Source organism: Danio rerio, chromosome 2, assembly GCF_049306965.1.
Source record: "Danio rerio strain Tuebingen ecotype United States chromosome 2, GRCz12tu, whole genome shotgun sequence".
NCBI classification, from domain to species: Eukaryota; Metazoa; Chordata; class Actinopteri; order Cypriniformes; family Danionidae; genus Danio; species Danio rerio.
The window spans coordinates 8,185,231-8,207,353 of NC_133177.1; the positions used below are offsets into that span (position 1 = coordinate 8,185,231).

General features: G+C 38.1%; 1 protein-coding gene across 6 annotated transcripts in view; it reads left to right on the top strand.

Moving 5' to 3' along the window:
- Positions 1-274: 274 nt before the first annotated feature.
- mfsd8l2 (major facilitator superfamily domain containing 8-like 2) overlaps positions 275-22,123 on the top strand; it is a 28,458-nt gene continuing 6,609 nt past the window's right edge. Inside the window, exons 1-10 of one of the 6 annotated variants that reach the window (XM_068213548.2) lie at positions 1,913-2,024; positions 2,197-2,416; positions 2,601-2,786; positions 2,879-2,941; positions 4,449-4,568; positions 4,654-4,733; positions 6,265-6,562; positions 6,833-6,906; positions 17,655-17,868; positions 21,311-21,433. In XM_068213548.2, coding sequence (XP_068069649.1) covers positions 2,341-2,416; positions 2,601-2,786; positions 2,879-2,941; positions 4,449-4,568; positions 4,654-4,733; positions 6,265-6,562; positions 6,833-6,906; positions 17,655-17,868; positions 21,311-21,433 — 1,234 coding nt within the window. In that variant the 5' untranslated portion in view covers positions 1,913-2,024; positions 2,197-2,340. Of the gene's footprint in view, positions 2,417-2,600; positions 2,787-2,878; positions 2,942-3,384; positions 3,594-3,660; positions 4,569-4,653; positions 4,734-6,264; positions 6,563-6,832; positions 6,907-17,654; positions 17,869-21,310; positions 21,434-22,123 lie in introns of those variants that run through there. The other 5 variants (XM_073923160.1, XM_073923169.1, XM_073923171.1 and 2 more) reach the window with 5 other exon arrangements.

Sequence of the window (22,123 nt, forward strand, 5' to 3'; positions counted from 1 at the left end):
AGGGCTCCTACCTTTTTGCTTTCAAAGTATTTCACAAAGCATTTTAGTGCTAAAAGTATCATTAAAGAGGACTCTTAAAGAGACAGTTCACTCAAAAATGAAAATGTACTCACTATTTATTCATCCTCAAGTGGTTTATGAGTTTCCTTATTCTGTTGAAAACAAAAAGAAGATTTTTTAAAACATGTTCAGTGACTTCCATAGTATTAAAACAACAAATAATATGGTTGCTACAGTCATTAGCTGGAGTGCCCAAGCAGACTCACTTGAGGGCACTCCAGCTATATAAAACCTCCAGCCATTCACCCGGACTACACCTTCCATCATTTATTGCATTGCTATATGGTACGTAAAAAACTGTTACTTTTTCTCTCGTTGCATGCATTGAAGTAACCAAGTGCTCTCAGCCAAGAGAAGGTTATTCAGGTACTACTTGAGATCGTTGTGTGCCATAAACTGCACATCCAGTGGATATAAATAGTACTAGTGCACTCAATGTGCTGTTGAGACACAAAGTGAAGCTCTCAAATGCTCAGTCAGCGTGTTCAAGAGTCAGTGAGTAAAACTATATCTGTATATATTTAAACACAATTTATATTATGCTTTAATCAGCAACTGGTGAATGAAAGTAAAAAAAGTGTTCACTTATTATCTCATTTTCAACCTAGGTTCATTCTGATTACGTACCTCTATCTACATTTCTGGAGAGCATCAAATATGTCCCAGGAGGTACGTTTTTTTGCAGTTTTTGCGAATCCACCAGAGGCCGCTGTGTACGCTTTTTGAGATCTCAATATTATTTCACAAGTGCCATTCAGACTTGCTGTTCTAGCATAAATCCACCAGAGGCCACTGTCGACTGACTGTCTGGCTGACCGATCCCACACCCACCGTCTTCCCTAAACACAACCGAAATTGTTTTAAAAAGCACTGGTTGACCAGCGACCACCCTCTTCTCTAAACTCAACCGACAGTGTTTTCAAAAGCAACCCAGAAAAAGAAAAGCCCTCACTGCAGCCTGATACCACATTCTGAACCTGTTATTTACTTGTTTGTTTTATTTTTTGATTTTGCTTTAAAAAATCTTGTTGTTGCGGCGTTCGCGCCTGCGCTGTTCTTGCGTAAAATGCCTCCGGAGGCCGCTGCCAAGCAACCGTCTGTCCGTCTGGCTGAATGACTGAGCGATTGACTGGGCGGCTGGCCAATCGGCCGACCCGGCCACCCTCCTCCTCCTCCTCCTTCTTGCCTAAACCCAAGCAACGGTTTACGAAAGCCGTGCCGATTATGACCGCGTTTTTGGATTTCATCGCATTCTCGCCTCGTTACGAACTCGTTCGCTTTATTTTTTTGATTCCGTCTATTTGATTTCTGGAACCACTCTTCCCGGAATCGAACCCGATTGGTTCCTCCTCCTCCTCCGGGCCTCCGCTCCGCTGACGTAACATGACAAGCTAACCGGACAAACTGGTTGCAGTGGAAAAGCCCTGCAGACGGCCCAGCCGGCGAGCGCGTAGAGGAGCGGCATCACACCGCCCCGTAGCGTTTGCTTGAAAAAACTAAATGCGGCCATACGTACCTCCGGCCACGTAAATCGCGGTCTCCAGAAACGCCTGCGGAGCTACATTTTCAGAATGAGCTTGGGAATGAATCCCAGTACAGGGTTGCAGCTGGAAGGGCATTTGCTGTGCAAAACATATGCTGGATAAGTTGGCAGGTGATTCCGCTGTGGCAACCCCTGATGAATAAAGGGACTAAGCCAAAAGAAAATGAATGAATGTATCCCTTAAACATTGTTATTTTGAGATATTACCATCTGTATGCATAATATATTATTCAGTCAGGAATTAGCTCTTATAACCATTCAAAGAATGCTGCTTTAAAGGAGTAGAATTACAGTCCACTTCACCTGAACATGATAAATAATGGATGTAAGCCTAGAGGTAATACTAAACCTCTCCTGCTTCTACGGTGTAGAGAGACTAGTGGAAGTGTCCGAGCTCCGTTTATCTCCAGCACTTGAAAAGGTAAATAAAAGGCATTTATCATCTGTGCATGAAAGGGACATGAATGATTATATTCGAGGAAATAAGAATCTGTATATATAAAATCATCAAGTTAGAATTTCCCCTAGACTACTTATCTGCACCTAATGGTTTATATGTTATATCCTGTATAAATCTGATATAAACTGCACAGAAGAGATGCGTAGCCTACAGTAAGATGATCAAGGGTACATACCAGAGTCGCTAATGGAGAACAGCATCCCGCTCATTACAATAATTGGACCACGAGAAAGAGGAAGGATCAAGAGCTGAGAAAATAGCCTACAGAAACACTACGATGGATTACAGACAAAAAAGGAAACTGTCTTTTATCACTATTGGATTAACGTTTCTGTTGAGCGGCATAGAATATGGTAAATATTCATCTCTTTCCTTTTCATTTCTTTTCTTTCCTCCCTATACTTCAAAAACTCAACGTAGCAGATTGTTTGTTTAAATCAATAGTGTTTAATATCCTCATTAGATTGTGTAAATGGTGAATGCATTGATTGTTTTGCATATATCTAGTGCTTCAATGATCTTCTCTCTCTCTTTCAGCTGTCATTCTGCCAACTATATGGAGATATCTGCAGTTGTTAGAGGCGCCACCTTATTTTCTTGGCTTGGGTTTGTCTGCCTTCAGCTTCAGTGGGTTGGTAACTGGTCCAGTGTTTGGCCATTGGTCAGACAAGACCAGAACTACAAAGACCATCATCCTCTTTTCAAATGTTTTCGAAATCGTGGGTCAGTACTAAAAAATGGATGTCTATAATGTAATATTGGCTTTAAAAAATACAGTAAATACCCCCCGTTCTCACGTCACTCTTGTCTCATAGGAAACTTCATGTACTTCATGGGATATTCAAAATGGCTTCTGTTGTCCAGTCGTCTTGTTGCAGGTGAGGATATTTTGAAGCTGTTCAATTCGTCATGGTGAGCTTTGTTTGTGAACTTCTCGGCTCCTGTGGTGCAAATCATCAGTGCTAATGTGATTTAAGACTTCAAACTGATACTAACGACGAGATCTGTTGCTTTTGATCGATGGTTCTCATTAGGTTGTAATTACTGCAAGTCGTGTACTGGAGCATCCTGACCAGACATAATGACTTGTGTTGAAGTGTATAAATCTATAATAATATGTATTGAAGTGATGAATGTGTGAATATTGTAATAGATCTGGAGTTATCTCTGCCGGATTAAATGGCATTTTTGTAACACAGGCTGATTGGGTAAATGTGCCCAGGGATGCTTTTCTGAGAACCTTAAAAAATGTGTCTTAAGGTACATAATGGCTGCATTTTTGTGTGTAAAACACGTGGCTTTGTTGACTTTTTTCTTCTAGGGTGCTTTCATATCTGTGGTTTGGTTCATTTGGTCCGGACCATAGATTGTAAAAAATATGGACGTAGTATCCGTGACGTCACCCATAGGTTTATGATGAACCCAAAAAAAGCTATAAGAAGCCATTTTGTTCGCACGTCATGAGCTTGGATTGGAAAAAGAAAGAAAGAGATAAAAAAAAAAAACAGAAGACAAATTTGAATCTTGAAAGTGCTGACTCTCTCCACTGGTGTCCCGTTGATGGTTATGGGGTTGTGTTCTCTTTTCTCAAACCAAGGAGCTGACGGTGGAATTCAGGGGAAAGAAGACAGAACACTCCCCCACCACCATCAATGGCACACTAGTGGAGAGAGTCAGCACTTTCAAGTTTCTTGGAGTCCACATCACAGAGGATTTGACATGGACTGCTCACACAGATGCAGTGCTGAGGAAGGCACAACAACACCTCTTCTTCTTCAGGAGGATTGGAATGAGCCCCCTTATCCTCCGCTCATTCTACACCTGCACTGTGGAGAGCATCCTGTCTGGCTGTATCACCACCTGGTACGGAAATAGCACCTGCAGCAATCGCAAAGGCCTACATAGGATTGTGCGAACTGCTGGACAAGTAGTGGGAGGTGAGCTTCCCTCCCTCCAGGACATCTACACCAGGCGGTGCATGAGGAAAGCCAAGAAAATCATCAGCAACTCCAGCCACACAAGCCATAGACTTTTCACTCTGCTACCCACAGGCAGATGGTTCCACAGCATCCGGTCACGCACCAGCCGACTGAAGGAAAGCTTCCTCCCTCAGACTATCAGGCTGATGAACACTTAACACACCTCACACAGACACTTTCGTACCCCTCACTGCACACCATCAATATGTAGCATGCACTGCACCAATTCATACTTAAAACAATACTGTACATTGTCTGTATTTTGCACTGTCATTGTATTTGCACTGTATTTTGCACTGGTCTGGAGCCAGCACCCAAGCTTTTCACTCATCACAGCACACGTGCTGCTGATGATGTGACAATAAAAGTGATTTGATTTGATTTGAAGATGTTGTTTTTCTATCAGGCATTGGAGCTGGAGCTGGATCCTCCATCTTTGGGTTCCTCACACGCACTACTCTCCCTGATGAGCGAGCTAGAGTCTTTGCTGCTGTCATGGCATGTCGTCAGGCTGGACTTCTGATCGGTGAGTCTGTATTCCACCATATACATGTTGATAATCCATATATGTATGGCTTTTAATGTTTTGATAATGTACATTTTACTTACAGGTCCGGCTTTCAATATCTTTCTAAGGTTGTGTGATTTCAAACTGGGTCCATTCATAGTTAATAAATACACCTCACCTGGGGTAAGTTTGTTTTGGGTCATCTCTTATTAATGTAATCCTATTCTCAACCAGGAATATATAGCACATCATGACTAATGCAGTTTAGAGTGTGTATGTGGTCACACTGTACATTTTTGGGATTTTACCTGAATATAACACATCTGATTCACCTCCTGAAAAGACCTGAAAAGGTTGCATCAGATCAGAAGTGTATGGAGACATCCGAAATGTAAGATTCTGTTGGTGCATTATAAACAGGCCTGGGAAACACACTTCATGTCAGTGGGTCTCACAAGATAATTCATATTCTGTAATTCTACACTTTCATTCTGAAATTACAGAAGAGAAAAAGTATTTTGGGGTATTTTGCACAGCTGCAACCCTTCACTGGGAAACATCCACTCACACTCATTTACACACACATAAACTACGTCCAATTTAGCTTACCCAATTTACCTGTACCACATGTCTTTAAACTTGTGGGGGAAACCGGAGCACCCGGAGGAAACCCACGCGAACGTGATGAGAACACAGAAATGCAAACTTTGACCCAGCCGGGGCTCGAACCAGCAATCTTCTTGCTGTAAACTGACAGCCCTACCTACTGCGCCACCGCGTCGCCCTGGAAAAACTCTTAATTTACGGATACTTTTTATTGACCTTATTCTAAAATGCGAAAGTGCGCCTGTTTTCGCGATTGTCTTAGAACTTCCGTTTCAGTCGCCTATGGGAGAAATGACAAGGAATAATAAACGGCAAAAAAACGGTCAAACTTGCTCTACAAACAAATGTTTGCATGACTATACAGACCAAGTAGAATAATATAACAAGGAAATATCAGTTTACAACATCAAACAGCGAAACGAGCAGTTTTAAATATCTAAAAATGAATGAGTTGAATGACGAGTTATTCTCGTCTGCGGAGAATAAGGTCAATAGTTCATATCTTGAAAATATATATAATCTTGCATATTGGATAATGCCTCATTCACACTAGCAGCGACATTTTAGCTGCCTGTAGCTCTGGGTGGAGACCTTCTGCAAATGCAAGTCTGTGTAGGTCTACAGCACGTGAAATACAAGTGGTCTCAGAGCTAGCTGAGAAAGGATCAGGTGAGCTCTACTGGTGCTCCGATTGGCTGTCGCCCAAGAAAGTCGCTCTTCATTTGCATAAAGTTGAAGGATTCTCAACTTTGTCGGGTCGCTCAACATGCCCACCTGGTCACCAATGGTCGCTGTAACTCACTTAGATGGATGTCACTGGAAATCGCTGGCTCTCCATTAAAATGAACTGTCGCTTGTTGCTTTGCTGCTGTGAGTCGCTTGTAGTGTGCATGAGGCTTAAGACTTTGCAGTAAGGTTCTATTGGTTAACATTAGTCAGCTACATTAGCCTAGTAGAGACAAATATGTAGCTTAGATAAATCTAACAACAACTAAAAGTGTATTGATGTAATAAAAATTTTGCTTGTTAGTTATAGCAAGTTAGCAAACGTAAACTAATGACATTTACCTGTATTATAAACACCTCAACATTTCTTTTAATGGCCCAGCTCTTCATGTGTGGGATGTGGCTGCTCATGCAGTTTGCCGTCATGGGTCTGTACTGGGACATCCCACCCCTGGATTCCTTTGCTGAGCAGCAGATGCCCCTCAGAGAGGTCAGAGGTGAAGAAGATGAGCCCCTCATGAGTCTGGAGGATGATGACAGGACTGCGGTAGCGGACTCGTATGGCTCGCTCAATCCAGAACAGACCGAGACCCAACTCTCATCCCAAATCCCACCATCTCCTCCAGAGTCCCCTCCTCCAGACACCTCCGACCCCTTTGAAAACTTCAGTGCCAGTCGAGGTGAACCATTTATTGTTATACGCTGCTCTTGTTGTTTTTGGCAGAGAGCTGGTGCAGCATCGATTCATTCTTTGTAGCATCTGAGGTGCTAATCTGAGAGAGTGGCGATCTGAAAACGCTTTATTGATCGCCCCGTTCTGTCTTTGCTCTTGGATTGTGGAGTATCTGTGTGTGTGTATAGGGTAGTGTCCTAATTATATTCAATCCTGTCTTGGCAGCATCGCCAAGCCTGATATCTATAGCTCTCTATCGCTCTCTTTTTTTCTGCAGAGTTTCTGAGGGAGGAGGTAGTGGTTCTTCTCACCGCTCAGTTCATCACTCTCTTCAATCAGACAGCACTCGAGGTAAAAGTCGACAATTGCATCATATTTTGTCAGGACTGCACTGGAGGCAGGTTTGGTTCGCTTGTTACCAGATGACCAAAGAGGATGAGAACTCTCTAGCAACTTGACCCAGAAAGCGTTTTTGTGTGTGTTTAAAAGACATCTGAAAGGCGTCCAAATATAGAGAGTTCTTGGTTAAATTCGAAAATCAAACAAAACAATAGTCCAAATATAGACTGGTCATCAAATAGACAGGAATGAATGAGTACACATGTGAAGTCTGTCTAAGCTCTCAAGGTAAAAGTCGACAGTTGCATCATATTTTGTCAGGACTGCACTGGAGGCAGTTTTGGTTCACTTGTTTCCAGATGAACAAAGAGGATAAAAACTCTTCAGCAACTAGACCCACATTTGTGTGTGTGTGATTAAAAGACATCTAATAGACGTCCAAACATAGAGAGCTTGGCTAAATTTGAAAATCTAACAGATATCTAGCAATAATATAAAAACGAGTCATCAAATAGACAGGAATGAATGATTACATATGTAAAGTCTGCCCAAGCACTCCAGATAAAAGTCGACAGTTGCATCATATTTTGTCAGGACAGCAGCACTGGAGGCCGTTTTGGATCGCTTATTACCAGATGACCAAGAACTCTTTAGCAACTTGACCTAGAAAATATCTTTGTGTGTTTAAAAGACATCTAATAGATGTCCAAACATGGAGTTCTTGGGTACATTAAAAAATCTAACAGACATCTAACAATAGTCCAAAAATAGACTAGACATTAAATGAACAGCAATGAATAATTAGATGTGAAGTCTGTCTACGCACTTGAGGTAAAAGTTGGCAATTGCACCATATTTTGTCAGGACTGCACTGGAAGCAGTTTTGGTTCGTTTACTACCTGATGACCAAAGCCTAGATTTTTGTGTATGTTTAAAAGACATCTAATAGATGACCAAACATATAGAGTTCCTGGCAAAATAATCCACAAATAAACTGGTCATCAAATAGACAGGAATAAATGAGTACACATGTGAAGTCTGTCCAAGCACTTGAGGTAAAAGTCGACAATTGGATGCTGTTTTGTCAGGACTGCACTGGAGGCAGTTTTGGTTCGCTTGTTACCTGATGACCAAAGAGGATAAAAAGTCTTCAGCAACAAGACCTAGATTTTTGTGTGTGTTTAAAAGACATCTAAGAGATGTCCAAACATATAGAGTTCCTGGCAAAATAATCCACAAATAGACTGGTCATCAAATAGACAGGAATGAATGAGTACACATGTGAAGTCTGTCCAAGCACTTGAGGTAAAAGTTGACAATTGCATCATATTTTTGTCAGGACTGCAATAGAGGCAGTTTTAGTTCGCTTATTACCAGATGACCAAAGAGGATAAAAAGTGTTTAGCAACTTGACTCAGAAAACATTTTTGTGTGTGTTGATGTCCAAACATAGATGTCTTGGCTAAAACAAGGCTAAATTTGAAAATATAACAGACATCTAAAAAAAATCCAAAAATAGACTAGAAATCGAATAGACTGGATTGAATGATAACATTTGTAAAGTCTGTCTAAACTCTTGAGGTAAAAGTCGACAATTGGATCATATATTGTCAGGACCTCAATGAAGGCAGTTTTGGTTCGCTTGTTACCATATGACCTAAGACAATAAAAAGTCTTTAGCATCTTGACCCAGAATTTTGTGTGTGTTTAAAAGACATCTAATAGATGTCCAAACATAGAGTTCTTGAGTAATGTTGAAAATCTAACAGATATCTAGCAATAGTCCAAAAATAGACTGGACACCAAATAGACAGGAATGAATGATTAGACATGTGAAATCTGTCTTATTACTCGAGGTAAACGTTGACAATTGCATCATATTTTTGTCAGGACTGCACAAGTGACAGTTTTGGTTTGCTTTCTACCAGATGACCAAAGAGGATAAAAAGTCTTTAGCAACTTGACCTAAAAACATTTCTGTGTGTGTTTAAAAGACATCTAACATACGTCCAAACATAGAGTTCTTGGGTAAAACAAGCCTAAATTTATAAATCTAACAGACAACAATAGTCCAACATAGACTGGTCATCAAATAGACAGGAATAAATGAGTACACATGTGAAGTCTGTCTAAACTCTCAAGGCAAAAGTCGACATTGGATCATATTTTGTCAGGACTGCACTGGAGGCAGTTTTGGTTCACTTGTTACCAGATGACCAAAAACAATAAAAAGTCTTTAGCATCTTGACCCAGATTTTTGTGTGTGTTTAAAAGACATCTAATAGATGTCCAAACATAGAGTTCTTGAGTAATGTTGAAAATCTAACAGACATCTAACAATAGTCCAAAAATAGACTGGACACCAAATAGACAGGAATGAATGATTAGAAAGGTGAAGTCTGTCTTAGTACTCGAGGTAAACGTCGACAATTGCATCATATTTTTGTCAGGAGTGCACAAGAGGCAGTTTTGGTTTGCTTTCAACCAGATGACCGAAGAGGATAAAAAGTCTTTAACAACTTTACTTGGAAAACATTTTGTGTGTTTAAAATACATTTAATAGACGTCCAAACATAGAGTTCTTGGGTAAAACAAGGCTAAATTTGTAAATCTAACAGACAACAATAGTCTAACATAGACTGGTCACCAAATAGACAGGAATGAATGATTACATATGTAAAGTCTGCCCAAGCACTCGAGATAAAAGTCGACAGTTGCATCATATTTTGTCAGGACAGCAGCACTGGAGGCCGTTTTGTATCGCTTATTACCAGATGACCAAGAACTCTTTAGCAACTTGACCTAGAAAATATCTTTGTGTGTTTAAAACACATCTAATATATGTTCAAACATGGAGTTCTTGGGTAAATTTGAAAATCTAACAGACATCTAACAATAGTCCAAAAATAGACTGGACATTAAATGAACAGCAATGAATAATTAGATGTGAAGTCTGTCTACGCACTTGAGGTAAAAGTCGACAATTGGATGCTGTTTTGTCAGGACTGCACTGGAGGCAGTTTTGGTTAGCTTGTTACCTGATGACCAAAGAGGATAAAAAGTCTTCAGCAACAAGACCTAGATTTTTGTGTGTGTTTAAAAGACATCTAATAGATGTCCAAACATATAGAGTTCCTGGCAAAATAATCCACAAATAGAATGGTCATCAAATAGACAGGAATGAATGAGTACACATGTGAAGTCTGTCCAAGCACTTGAGGTAAAAGTTGACAATTGCATCATATTTTTGTCAGGACTGCAATGGAGGCAGTTTTAGTTCGCTTGTTACCAGATGACCAAAGAGGATAAAAAGTCTTTAGCAACTTGACTCAGAAAGCATTTTTGTGTGTGTTGACGTCCAAACATCTTGGCTAAAACGAGGCAAAATTTGAAAATTTAACAGACATCTAATAATAATGCAAAAATAGACTAGAAATCGAATAGACTGGATTGAATGATAACATTTGTAAAGTCTGTCTAAACTCTCGAGGTAAAAGTCATTAATTGGATCATGTTTCGTCAGGACTGCAATGAAGGCAGTTTTGGTTCGCTTGTTACCAGATGAACAAAGACAATAAAAATTCTTTAGCATCTTGACCCAGATTTGTGTGTGTGTTTAAAAGACATCAAATAGATGTCCAAACATAGAGTTCTTGAGTAATGTTGAAAATCTAACAGATATCTAGCAATAGTCCAAAAATAGACTGGACACCAAATAGACAGGAATGAATGATTAGACACGTGAAATCTGTCTTAGTACTTGGGATAAAAGTCAACAATTGCATCATATTTTTGTCAGGAGTGCACTTGAGGCAGTTTCGATTTGCTTTCAGATGACCGAAGAGGATAAAAAGTCTTTAGCAACTTGACCTAGAAAACATTTCTGTGTTTGTATAAAAGACATCTAATATTCGTCCAAACATGGAGTTCTTGGGTAAAACAAGCCTAAATTTATAAATCTAACAGACAACAATAGTCCAACATTGACTGGTCATCAAATAGACAGGAATGAATGTGAATGTGAATGTTCACACATGTGAAGTCTGTCTAAGCTCTCGAGTCAAAAGTCGACATTGTACCATATTTTGTCAGGACTGCAATAAAGGCAGTTTTTGTTCGCTTGTTACCAGATAACCAAAGTCAATAAAAAGTCTTTAGCATCTTGACCCAGATTTGTGTGTGTGTTTAGAAGACATCTACTAGATGTCCAAACATAGAGTTCTTGAGTAATGTTGAAAATCTAACAGACATCTAGCAATAGTCCTAAAATAGACTGGCCACCAAATAGACAGGAATGAATGATGAGACACGTGAAATCTGTCTCAGTACTTGAGATAAAAGTAGACAATTGCATCATATTTTTGTCAGGACTACACAAGGGGCAGTTTTGATTTGCTTTCTACCAGATTACTAAAGAGGATAAAAAGTCTTTAGCAACTTGACCTAAACACATTTCTGTGTGTGTTTAAAAGACATCTAACATACGTCCAAATATAGAGTTCTTGGGTAAAACAAGGCTAAATTTGTAAATCTAACAGACAACAATAGTCCAACATAGACTGGTAATCAAATAGACAGGAATGAATGAGTACACATGTAAAGTATGTCTAAACTCTCGAGGTAAAAGTCGACAATTGGATCATATTTTGTCAGGACTGCAATGAAGGCAGTTTTGGTTCGCTTGTTACCAGACGACCAAAGACAATAAAAATTCTTTAGCATCTTGACCCAGATTTGTGTGTGTGTTTAAAAGACATCTAATAGATGTCCAAACAAAGAGTTCTTGAGTAATGTTGAAAATCTAACAGACATCTAACAATAGTCCAAAAATAGACTGGACACCAAATAGACAGGAATGAATGATTAGACAGTTGAAATCTGTCTTAGTACTTGGGATAAAAGTCAACAATTGCATCATATATTTGTCAGGAGTGCACAAGAGGCAGTTTTTGTTTGCTTTCTACCAGACGACCGAAGAGGATAAAAAGTCTTTAACAACTTGACTTGAAAAACATTTTGTGTGTGTTTAAAACACATCTAATAGACGTCCAAACAGAGTTCTTGGGTAAAACAAGGCTAAATTTGTAAATCTAACAGACAACAATAGTCCAACATAGACTGGTCATCAAATAGACAGGAATAAAAGATTACACATGGGAATTCTGTCTAAGCACTCGAGGTAAAAGTTGACAATTAGATCATATTATGTCAGGACTGCAATGACGGCAGTTTTGGTTCATTACCAGATGACCAGAGAGGATAAAAACTCTTTAGCAACTTGACCCAGTAAAGATTTTTGGGCAATGGGAATGGAATGTGCAAAAATTCCCAAAGACAGGTGTGCCAAGCCTGTGACATCATATTCTAATGCTGTGTTCACATCAGACGTGGAACGCGTGGATAAATCGCGCAATTCGCGTGTAAATAGCCGCGTGAACATTTGAGTTTACTCGCTTCATACGCACGTCAAACCTCGCTTCATTCGCGTGTCAAATTCACATCAGAACAGACGCGGATTCGCGTGATGGGCAGGGCTTCTGTCTGTCCAAAAACTCTAGCTTCATAGCTAAATGGCTAACATGGGTTTTATGAAGAAAATAACAGTGTTTATGTGTTTTATGAAGACTGAAAAACAGCGTCGATACGTTTAGGGTCGTGTCTGAGACCACTACATTCTTTCAGAGGTGCATCCAGCTCTGTGAGCTCATAAACGCCTCCAGAAACTTAACCTGGATGACGGAGGCTTTCAGCGGTGCTTCTGACTGAGCCAAGCCGAGTTTGATGAACTGTTGTCGGTGAAGGCTGGAGGATTTCCCTCGAAACACTGACAGCAGGTTCTACGTCACAATCACGCCCCCACAAGAGCAAGATTCCGATTGGTTAACGCGGCGCGAATGTACGCTGAAGTTCAGATTTTCGAAATCGAGAGATTCATCCACGCGCAAAACGCTCAATTCGCCCTGCGCAATTTGCGTCATTCGCGCCGCGCCATTCGCGCGTATCGCGTCGCAGGATGTCTATTCGCGCGTTTGCATTGACTTAACATGTAAATCCCTCGCGCTTGACGCGCGTGCCGCGTCTGGTGTGAACGCAGCATAAAAGACTTGAGGCTGTAATTGCTGCCAAAGGTGCATCAACAAAGAATTGAGATAAGGCTGTGAATACATACAGTATGTACATGTGATTTTTCAGGCTTTTTATTTTGACTAAAAAACATACTATAGTTACTAAAGTAAACATTCAAAGCACAGCACTTTGATCTTCAGCCAATTTTGACATTATCGTGCATCTGTGTTATCGTACACATCAAATGATTGAAATTATATTCAATACTCAGCAATTCCTCTGTGTACTGCTAGAAGTAAGCCCATGCACTACTAGTGGTACACGTACCACAGTTTGAGAACCACTGGCCTAGAGCTTGGTTAACTGTGATATCAGTGAGTTACTATTATCTGCTTGCATTCAAGGTGTTGAAAATACAAAATAACTAAAATTTGCATGACAAAATGTTAATCTTGCTAACAACTGGCTTAGCAAAACATTAAAAGCGGCATGTTAAGAGTGTTGAGAAGATGTTAAAATAGGCTAGAAATGTGTGACCACCATGGTAAAATGTTCAGTTTGTCAGACACATATGCTGTATGGCCAGTATCTGAAAAATCCCAAATGCCAAGCTTATTAATTTTAGCCATCTAAAAATATAGTAAGCCTTATTTTGAAGTTGAATTGAACAATGTGCTTCGAATTGGCACAGTAATTTTCCACAGCCAGTCATCAGACCCCCCGCGCTGTCCTAAATTAATTTGAGCTTCTAAATAATGCCTGTCCAATTATGATTGATTAAGGCTCACAGTGGTAGGAACATCTAAATTTAATTTAATATAATCTAGGTTTGATTTAATATAATCAGGTATTTGAAATTGACACACATTTACCTTTGCAATTTCCTGACCTAGATACTTGAAAAAGTGCTTATCGAGTTCCAATTCATTACGTTTTTTTCTCTAGATGTCCTGCTTAGGCTTACTCTTTCATGCTAAATCAAATCACTATCTGAAAAAGCACACTCTGGATATATTAAAATCTTGCCATTACTTTGCCTGAAGAAAATGTGGTGCTTGCCCATGTAAAGCATGCTATGAGATATTTCACTCATGCTTTTGTGCAGTCTTTACCTTAATTTGGTACTTGGTTTGTGAATTTTTGTCCATCACTATTTATAAGACATCTAATAGACATCCAAACATAAATATCTTTGCTAAAACAAGGCTAAATTTGGCCTGTCAGTGAAGATTTACAGTAACAAACATCTAACAATGTCTATTTTTGGACTTTTGTTAGACGTCTCTTAGACTTTCAACTACAGCCCACATTTAGCCTTGTTTCAGCCATGATGTCTTTGTTTGAATGTCTAACAGATGTCATTTAAACATCAAATCCTTGGTAGGAAGGCTTAAATTCACCAAACATCTTAAAATCTATAAATTTTAATCATAAAAACTGTGTGCAGTTGTGTATCTCTACTTTAACGAAAGCACTTGGTTTGTGCATTTTGTCCCTCACTACTTAGAAGACATTCAATAGACGTCCAAGCATAAACATCTTGGCTAAAACAAGACAAAATTTGGTCTGTCAGTGAAGGTCCACAGTAATAGATATCTAACAATGTCTATTTTTGTTCTCTGTGTCATGTGTGTTAGACTTTTAACGACAGCTTAAATTTAGTCTTGTTTTAGCTATGACAACCTTGTTTGGATGTCTAATAGATGTCATTTAAACATAAAATCCTTGGTAGGGAGGCTTAAATTCACCACATCTTAAAAATCTATAAATCATAATCATAAAAAGTTTGTGCAGTTGTGAATCTCTACGTTTACTCATCCGCTTGGTTTGTGTATTTTAGCCACCATTACTTAAAAGACATTCAATAGACATCCAAGCATAAACATCTTGGCTAAAACAAGACAAAATTTGGTCTGTCAGTGAAGGTCCACAGTAATAGATATCTAACAATGTCTATTTTTGGACCTTTGTTAGACATCTATTAGACTTTCAACGACAATTTTAGCAATTTTGGCCAAATTTACCCCTATTTTAGCCATGATGTCTTTGTTTGGATGTCTAATAGATGTAATTTAAACATAAAATTCATGGTAGGGAAGCTTGAATTTACCACACATCCTGAAATCTATAAATTATAATCATAAAAAGTTTGTGCAGTTATTTATCTCTACTTTAACTCAAGTACTTGGTTTGTGTATTTTGACCATCAGAACTTAAAAGACATCTAATAGACATCTAAACATAAATATGTTGGCTAAAACAAGGCTAAATTCTGTCTGTCAGTGAAGAACTACAGTAACAGAAATCTAACAATGTCTATTTTTGGACTTTTGTTAAACGTCTATTAGACTTTCAATGACAGCCCAAATTTGGTCTTGTGTTAGCCATGATGTCTTTGTTTGGATGTCTAATAGATGTCATTTAAACATAAAATCCTTGGTAGGGAGGCTTAAATTCACCACATCTTAAAACCTCTAAATTATAGTCATAAAATGTTTGTACAGCTTTTTACTCAAGCTCTTGGTTTGTGTATTTTGTCTACCACTACTTAATAGACATCTAACAGACATCTAAACATAAACATCTTGGCCAAAACAAGGCTAAATTTGGCCTGTCAGTGAAGATCTACAGTAACAGATACCTAACAATGTCTATTTTTGGACTTTTGTTAGACGTCTCTTAGACTTTCAACTACAGCCCAAATTTAGCCTTGTTTTAGACATGATGTCTTTGTTTAGATGTCTACTAGATGTCATTTAAACATCAAATCCTTGGTAGGGAGGCTTAAATTCACCAAACACCTTAAAATCTATAAATTTTAATCATAAAAAGTGTGTGCAGTTGTGTATCTCTACTTTAACGAAAGCACTTGGTTTATGCATTTTGTCCCTCACTACTTAGAAGACATCTAATAGACATCTAAACATAAACACCTTTGCTAATATAAGACTAAATTGGGCCTGTCAGTGAAGATCTACAGTAACAGACATCTAACAATGTCTATTTTTGTTCTCTGTGTCATGTCTGTTAGACTTTTAACGACAGCTTAAATTTAGTCTTGTTTTAGCTATGACAATCTTGTTTGGATGTCTAATAGATGTCATTTAAACATAAAATCCTTGGTAGGGAGGCTTAAATTCACCACATCTTAAAATCTATAAATCATAATCATAAAAAGTTTGTGCAGTTGTGAATCTCTATGTTTACTCATCCGCTTAGTTTGTGTATTTTAGCCACCATTACTTAAAAGACATTCAATAGACATCCAAGCATAAACATCTTGGCTAAAACAAGACAAAATTTGTTCTGTCAGTGAAGGTCCACAGTAATAGATATCTAACAATGTCTATTTTTGGACCTTTGTTAGACATCTATTAGACTTTCAACGACAATTTTTAGCAATTTTGGCCAAATTTTGCCCTTATTTTAGCCATGATGTCTTTGTTTGGATGTCTAATAGATGTAATTTAAACATAAAAATAATGGTAGGGAAGCTTGAATTTACCACACATCTTAAAATCTATAAATTATAATCATAAAAGGTTTGTGCAGTTATTTATCTCTACTTTAACTCAAGTACTTGGTTTGTGTATTTTGACCATCAGAACTTAAAAGACATCTAATAGACATCTGTATTTTGACCATCAGAACTTAAAAAGACATCTAATAGACATCTAAACATAAACATGTTGGCTAAAACAAGGCTAAATTCTGTCTGTCAGTGAAGATCTACAGTAACAGAAATCTAACAATGTCTATTTTTGGACTTTGTTAGACGTCTATTAGACTTTCAATGACAGCACAAATTTGGTCTTGTGTTAGCCATGATGTCTTTGTTTGGATGTCTAATAGATGTCATTTAAACATAAAATCCTTGGTAGGGAGGCTTGAATTCGCCACATTTTAAAATCTATAAATTATAATCATAAAAAGTTGTGCAGTTGTGTATCTCTACTTTAACTGAAGCACTTGGTTTGTGTATTTTGACCATCAGAACTTAAAAGACATCTAATAGACATCTAAACATAAACATTTAGGCTAAAACAAGGCTAAATTTGGCCTGTCAGTGAAGATCTACAGTAACAGACATCTAACAATGTCTATTTTCGGACTTTTGTTAGACCTATTGTACTTTCAGTAGCTCAAATTTAGCCTTGTTTTAGGTATGATGTCTTTGTTTGGATGTCTAATAGATGTCATTTAAACATCAAATTCATGGTAGAAAATTACATTTTCACGTTCATAACAACTGCAGATTAATACTCTCTCTCTGTTGGTTTGCTATGAGTGAATGATGCACAAAAGAAAGCCTCCATAATCAATAATCCATTTCAGTTGGAAGTACAGAGACATACTGAAATAAAAGTCTCAGCAACGTGTTACTAAGTCAAATGAACACTTCTTCAGAATAGAATTGTCCTGCAAAATATATTTATAACAAATAATAAAAAAAAAAAAAAAAAAGATTTATATGGAAATGTGGACTATTTTAGGCAAGTATATTATAATTATATTACCTAAAATGTAATGTAATCCCTTACTTTACAAATTCAGTAAATAAGTAATTTAATTACAGTAACTAATTACGCCTATCACTGAAGATAACAGAGGAAAAAGCATGCTATGCTTTTATTCGTGTTATTGTGCAGTTTCTGTGGTGTTGTGAGCGGCTAATGCCTTGTTCTCGTCTGCAGACCATGGTGACCCCGCTGACGCAGAAGTACTTTGGCTTTGGCGAGCTGGGCAACAGTGTGATGTACAGCCTGTGTGGGGTGGAGGTAATTGCAGGTTTCTTCCTGGTGCGCTGGCTGAGCCGTGTGCTGGAGGACCGGGTGGTGCTGGCAGTGGGGCTGCTCATCTGCAGCGGGGCCTGTGTCTGGTGCCTCATCTTCCTGGCCAATCCACAGGGTGTGTTTCTGTGTATGTGTGTGTGCGTGGCAGACGGCCAGAGAAACTGGCATACACCTGGGCATGGACAGACACAATATGTCTGCTTAGTTTGCTGCCAGCTCGATGATATGCGTTATTAGTTTGGAACTGCTTTGAAATCTATCTATCTATCTATCTATCTATCTATCTATCTATCTATCTATCTATCTATCTATCTATCTATCTATCTATCTATCTATCTATCTATCTATCTATCTATCTACCTACCTATCATCTATCTATCTATCTATCTATCTATCTATCTATCTATCTATCTATCTATCTATCTATCTATCTATCTATCTATCTATCTATCTACCTATCATCTATCTATCTATCTATCTATCTATCTATCTATCTATCTATCTATCTATCTATCTATCTATTATCTATTATCTATCTATCTATCTATCTATCTATCTATCTATCTATCTATCTATCTATCTATCTATCTATCTATCTATCTATCTACCTACCTATCATCTATCTATCTATCTATCTATCTATCTATCTATCTATCTATCTATCTATCTATCTATTTACCTACCTATCATCTACCTATCATCTATCTATCTATCTATCTATCTATCTATCTATCTATCTATCTATCTATCTATCTATCTATCTATCTATCATCTATCTATCTATCTATCTATCTATCTATCTATCTATCTATCTATCTATCTATCTATCTATCTATCTATCTATCTATTTACCTACATATCATCTACCTATCATCTATCTATCTATCTATCTATCTATCTATCTATCTATCTATCTATCTATCTATCTATCTATCTATCTATCTATCTATCTATCTATCTATCTATCTATCTATCTATCATCTATCTATCTATCAAAATATTTTTATATTGCTTTAACCTATTTGAATAAGATAATCAGGTTTCTAGTGCATTTAAGAGATAAGAAGTTTAACTTATTATTTTAATCAGTTTAATTAATGTAAGTTGACATGACTAGAAAACTTCATTTGATTCAACTAAAACATTTTATGCAGCAGAAATTTACAGTCTGTCTGTTTGTCTGTCTGTCTAGTTATCTTTCCGTCTGTCTGTCCGTCCAACCCAGGCTCAAACTGAAAACATACCTCTATATACATTTTTGTAGAGCGCCAAATATGTCCCAAGAGCTTTTTTTTTTTTTGCAGTCTTTGTTTTCGCAAATCCGCCAGAGGCCGTTGTGTATGCTTTTTCAGGTCTCCAATTTCTTTCATGAGTGCCATTCGCGCCTGCTGTTTTTGTGTAAATCCACCAGAGACCACTGTCGACTGACTGACTGACCGATCGAATGACCCACCCTCCTCCTTCCCTAAACCCAGCCAATAGTGTTTTCAAATGCATCGATTGACCCACCCACCCACTTCCCCAAACCCATCCAACAAGGTTTTCAAAAGCAATCCAGAAAAGAAAAGCCATATTTACCACGTTTTTAAATTTTACCACATTCTCACCCTGTTATTTACTTGTATATTGTAGTTTTTGGATTCTGTTTTTGTCTTTCTTAAATCGTTCTTCACCGGACTTGAACGCCATCGTCGTGGTCAGCTGCTCTCTGCATCTCAAGTCCGCCGATGTACATGGTAAGCTAACTGGACAAATTGGTAACTGCGAAAATGTTGTCCATGCGGAGGTAATCGGTCAGCTGCTAGCGTGAAAAAGAACAACATCATACTGCCATACGATTGGGCGACACAGTGGCGCAGTAGGTAGTGCTGTCACCTCACAGCAAAAAGGTCACTGGTTTGAGCCTCAGCTGGGTCAGTTGGCACTTCTGTGTGGAGTTTTCATGTTCTCCCCGTGGTATAATTAGGTAAATTGTCCGTAGCGTATGTGTGTAAATGAAAGTGTGTGGGTGTTTCCCAGTGATGGGTTGCAACTGTTGCTGCATAAAAACATTTGCTGGATAAGTTAGCGGTTCATTCCGCTGTGGTGACCCCAGATTAATAAAGGGACTAAGCCGGAAAGGAAATGAATGAATGAAGTTTTTAGTTACAATATTCCCAAAATCATTCGGCATATATCTGCTGATTTTATTTTATTTTTTTACAAAATTCTGCGCAGAAATGGAAAAAAATGCCTGCAGATTCTGTATGGCCTTACTGATAGGAAAATTAACTGTTCACAGTCTGTGATAATGAATAGCAATTATAGCAGCGGCTGGGCAACCGGAAACAACGCATCCGGTCTGGATCACCATATTTGTGAAATAGGCCTATTTTTTAAATATTTAAATGTGTGAAAATGCTAACTACATGCTAGCAATGTGACAAATATGTTATCAACATATTAATATGTGTTACACTGTCAGAAATAAAAGTACAAAAGCTATCGTATTGCATTTACCATTACAAAAGATATACTTGTATTCTTTTAAGATTCAATATGGGCCAACTGGTTACACTACCTGACAAAAGTCTTGTCGTTGATTTCAGTTGTAAGAGCAACAAATTATAACTGGACTTCTAGTTGATCATTTGAAAAAGTGAGTGAAGGTGGATTTTTCTGACGAATCATCTGTTGGACTGTGAGAGGTCTGCAGAGTTGACGGCAACATCAACAGCCTGAGGTATCAAGACATTTGTGCCCATCACATTACAAACCAAAGGAGAGGGCAAATTCTTCAGCAGGAGAGCGCTCCTCATACTTCAGCCTCCACATCAACGTTTCTGAAAGCAGTAGGTCAAGGTGCTTCAGAATTGGCCAGCCCAGTCACCAGTCATGAACATTATTGAGCATGTCTGGGGTAAGATGAAGGAGGAGGCATTGAAGATGAATCCAAAGAGTCTTGATGAACTCTGGGAGTCCTGCAAGAACGCTTTCTTTGCCATTCCGGATGACTTTATTAATAAGTTATCTGAGTCATTGCAGAGATGTATGGACGCAGTTTTCCAAGGTCATTGGAGTTATACACAATGTACACTCTTTTTCCAAGGCACCATGATTTTATATTCTACTGTACATTATTTCTGTTCAGTGACAAGACTTGTATCTAAGCAAAGTCAGACCTTATGTCCTAATTAAATCATTAAAAATCAAGGCATGATCATATTTTATTTTGGTAAAATAAACGTAATCTAAAGGCCTTTGCCTTTCATATAAACCACTTCTGATACAAATTGATTAACTAGAAGTCAAGTTATTATTTGTTGTTCCTAAAACATGGATAGGCAACAAGATATGAACCCAAATCTTTAGGTACAGCCCCAGTACAGCTTGTGTACCTTTATTTCTGAGAGTAGAAACATACTTACATGATAACAAAATCCTAAAATCTGCCATCAGCATGTTAACGCTGTGCTGAAGTGCTAACAGATTTGATCAGAGATTGTGTTCAGCTGTCTCCTGTTGACGTTGAAATGCTATTCTCCCTTTTATTCTCTACGGATTTGTCTTTTGATCAGGTGGTTTGGGGTTTGAGTTGTTCGAGTTTATCATCGGAGTGTTCCTGCAGTTACTGGGACTTCCTTTCGTTGCTGTGTCTCAGGTGTCCCTCTTTTCTAAGGTCACAGCTGAAAAAACACAAGGTAAGAAAAAGAAAAGTCCAAAGAGAAAACAAAATGAAACCCAAGAAAAAGACAGATGAGACCTTGAGTACAGTCATGTTTGTGTGAGGGTTACATTTTGTCACTGTTTAAATATTAAAAACTATGGAATAAAATCACTGTCATAAATATTTCATGCGTAAATAAAATTCACGCATCCGTAATTATAAAATTGTACAGAAAAGGAGTCGTAATTTTACGAGGGTACAATTCCAAAATCTGCGATTAGAACAGACACAGATACAACATTTCCTTTGTATGTTTGATTATAACTGAGAAATTTATGATGGGTGTACTTAACAAACACGAAACACAGTTTCACCAGGGACACGAAGTCCTGATTACGAGTACGAATCAAACAGCCACACACCACTGTCAAAATTACGTCACCGCTGTCACAGGCATTAATAAACAAGCGAGAGTCATCGATCACAACGGCGCACCTGCTGGGCGCTCAGAGTATATATATATATATATATATATATATATATATATTTATTTATTTATATATAAATCCTTAATATATTATATATATTTTATATTTAAAGATATTTGCGTATTGCTCTACATCTTGTGTGTAGTGTGTAAGCCAGGCGCACTTTGCGGCAGACAATTTGTTGTCGCCGACTTTGCTCTGGTCTAAAGAACAGACTATTTACAGTTTCTCAAAAT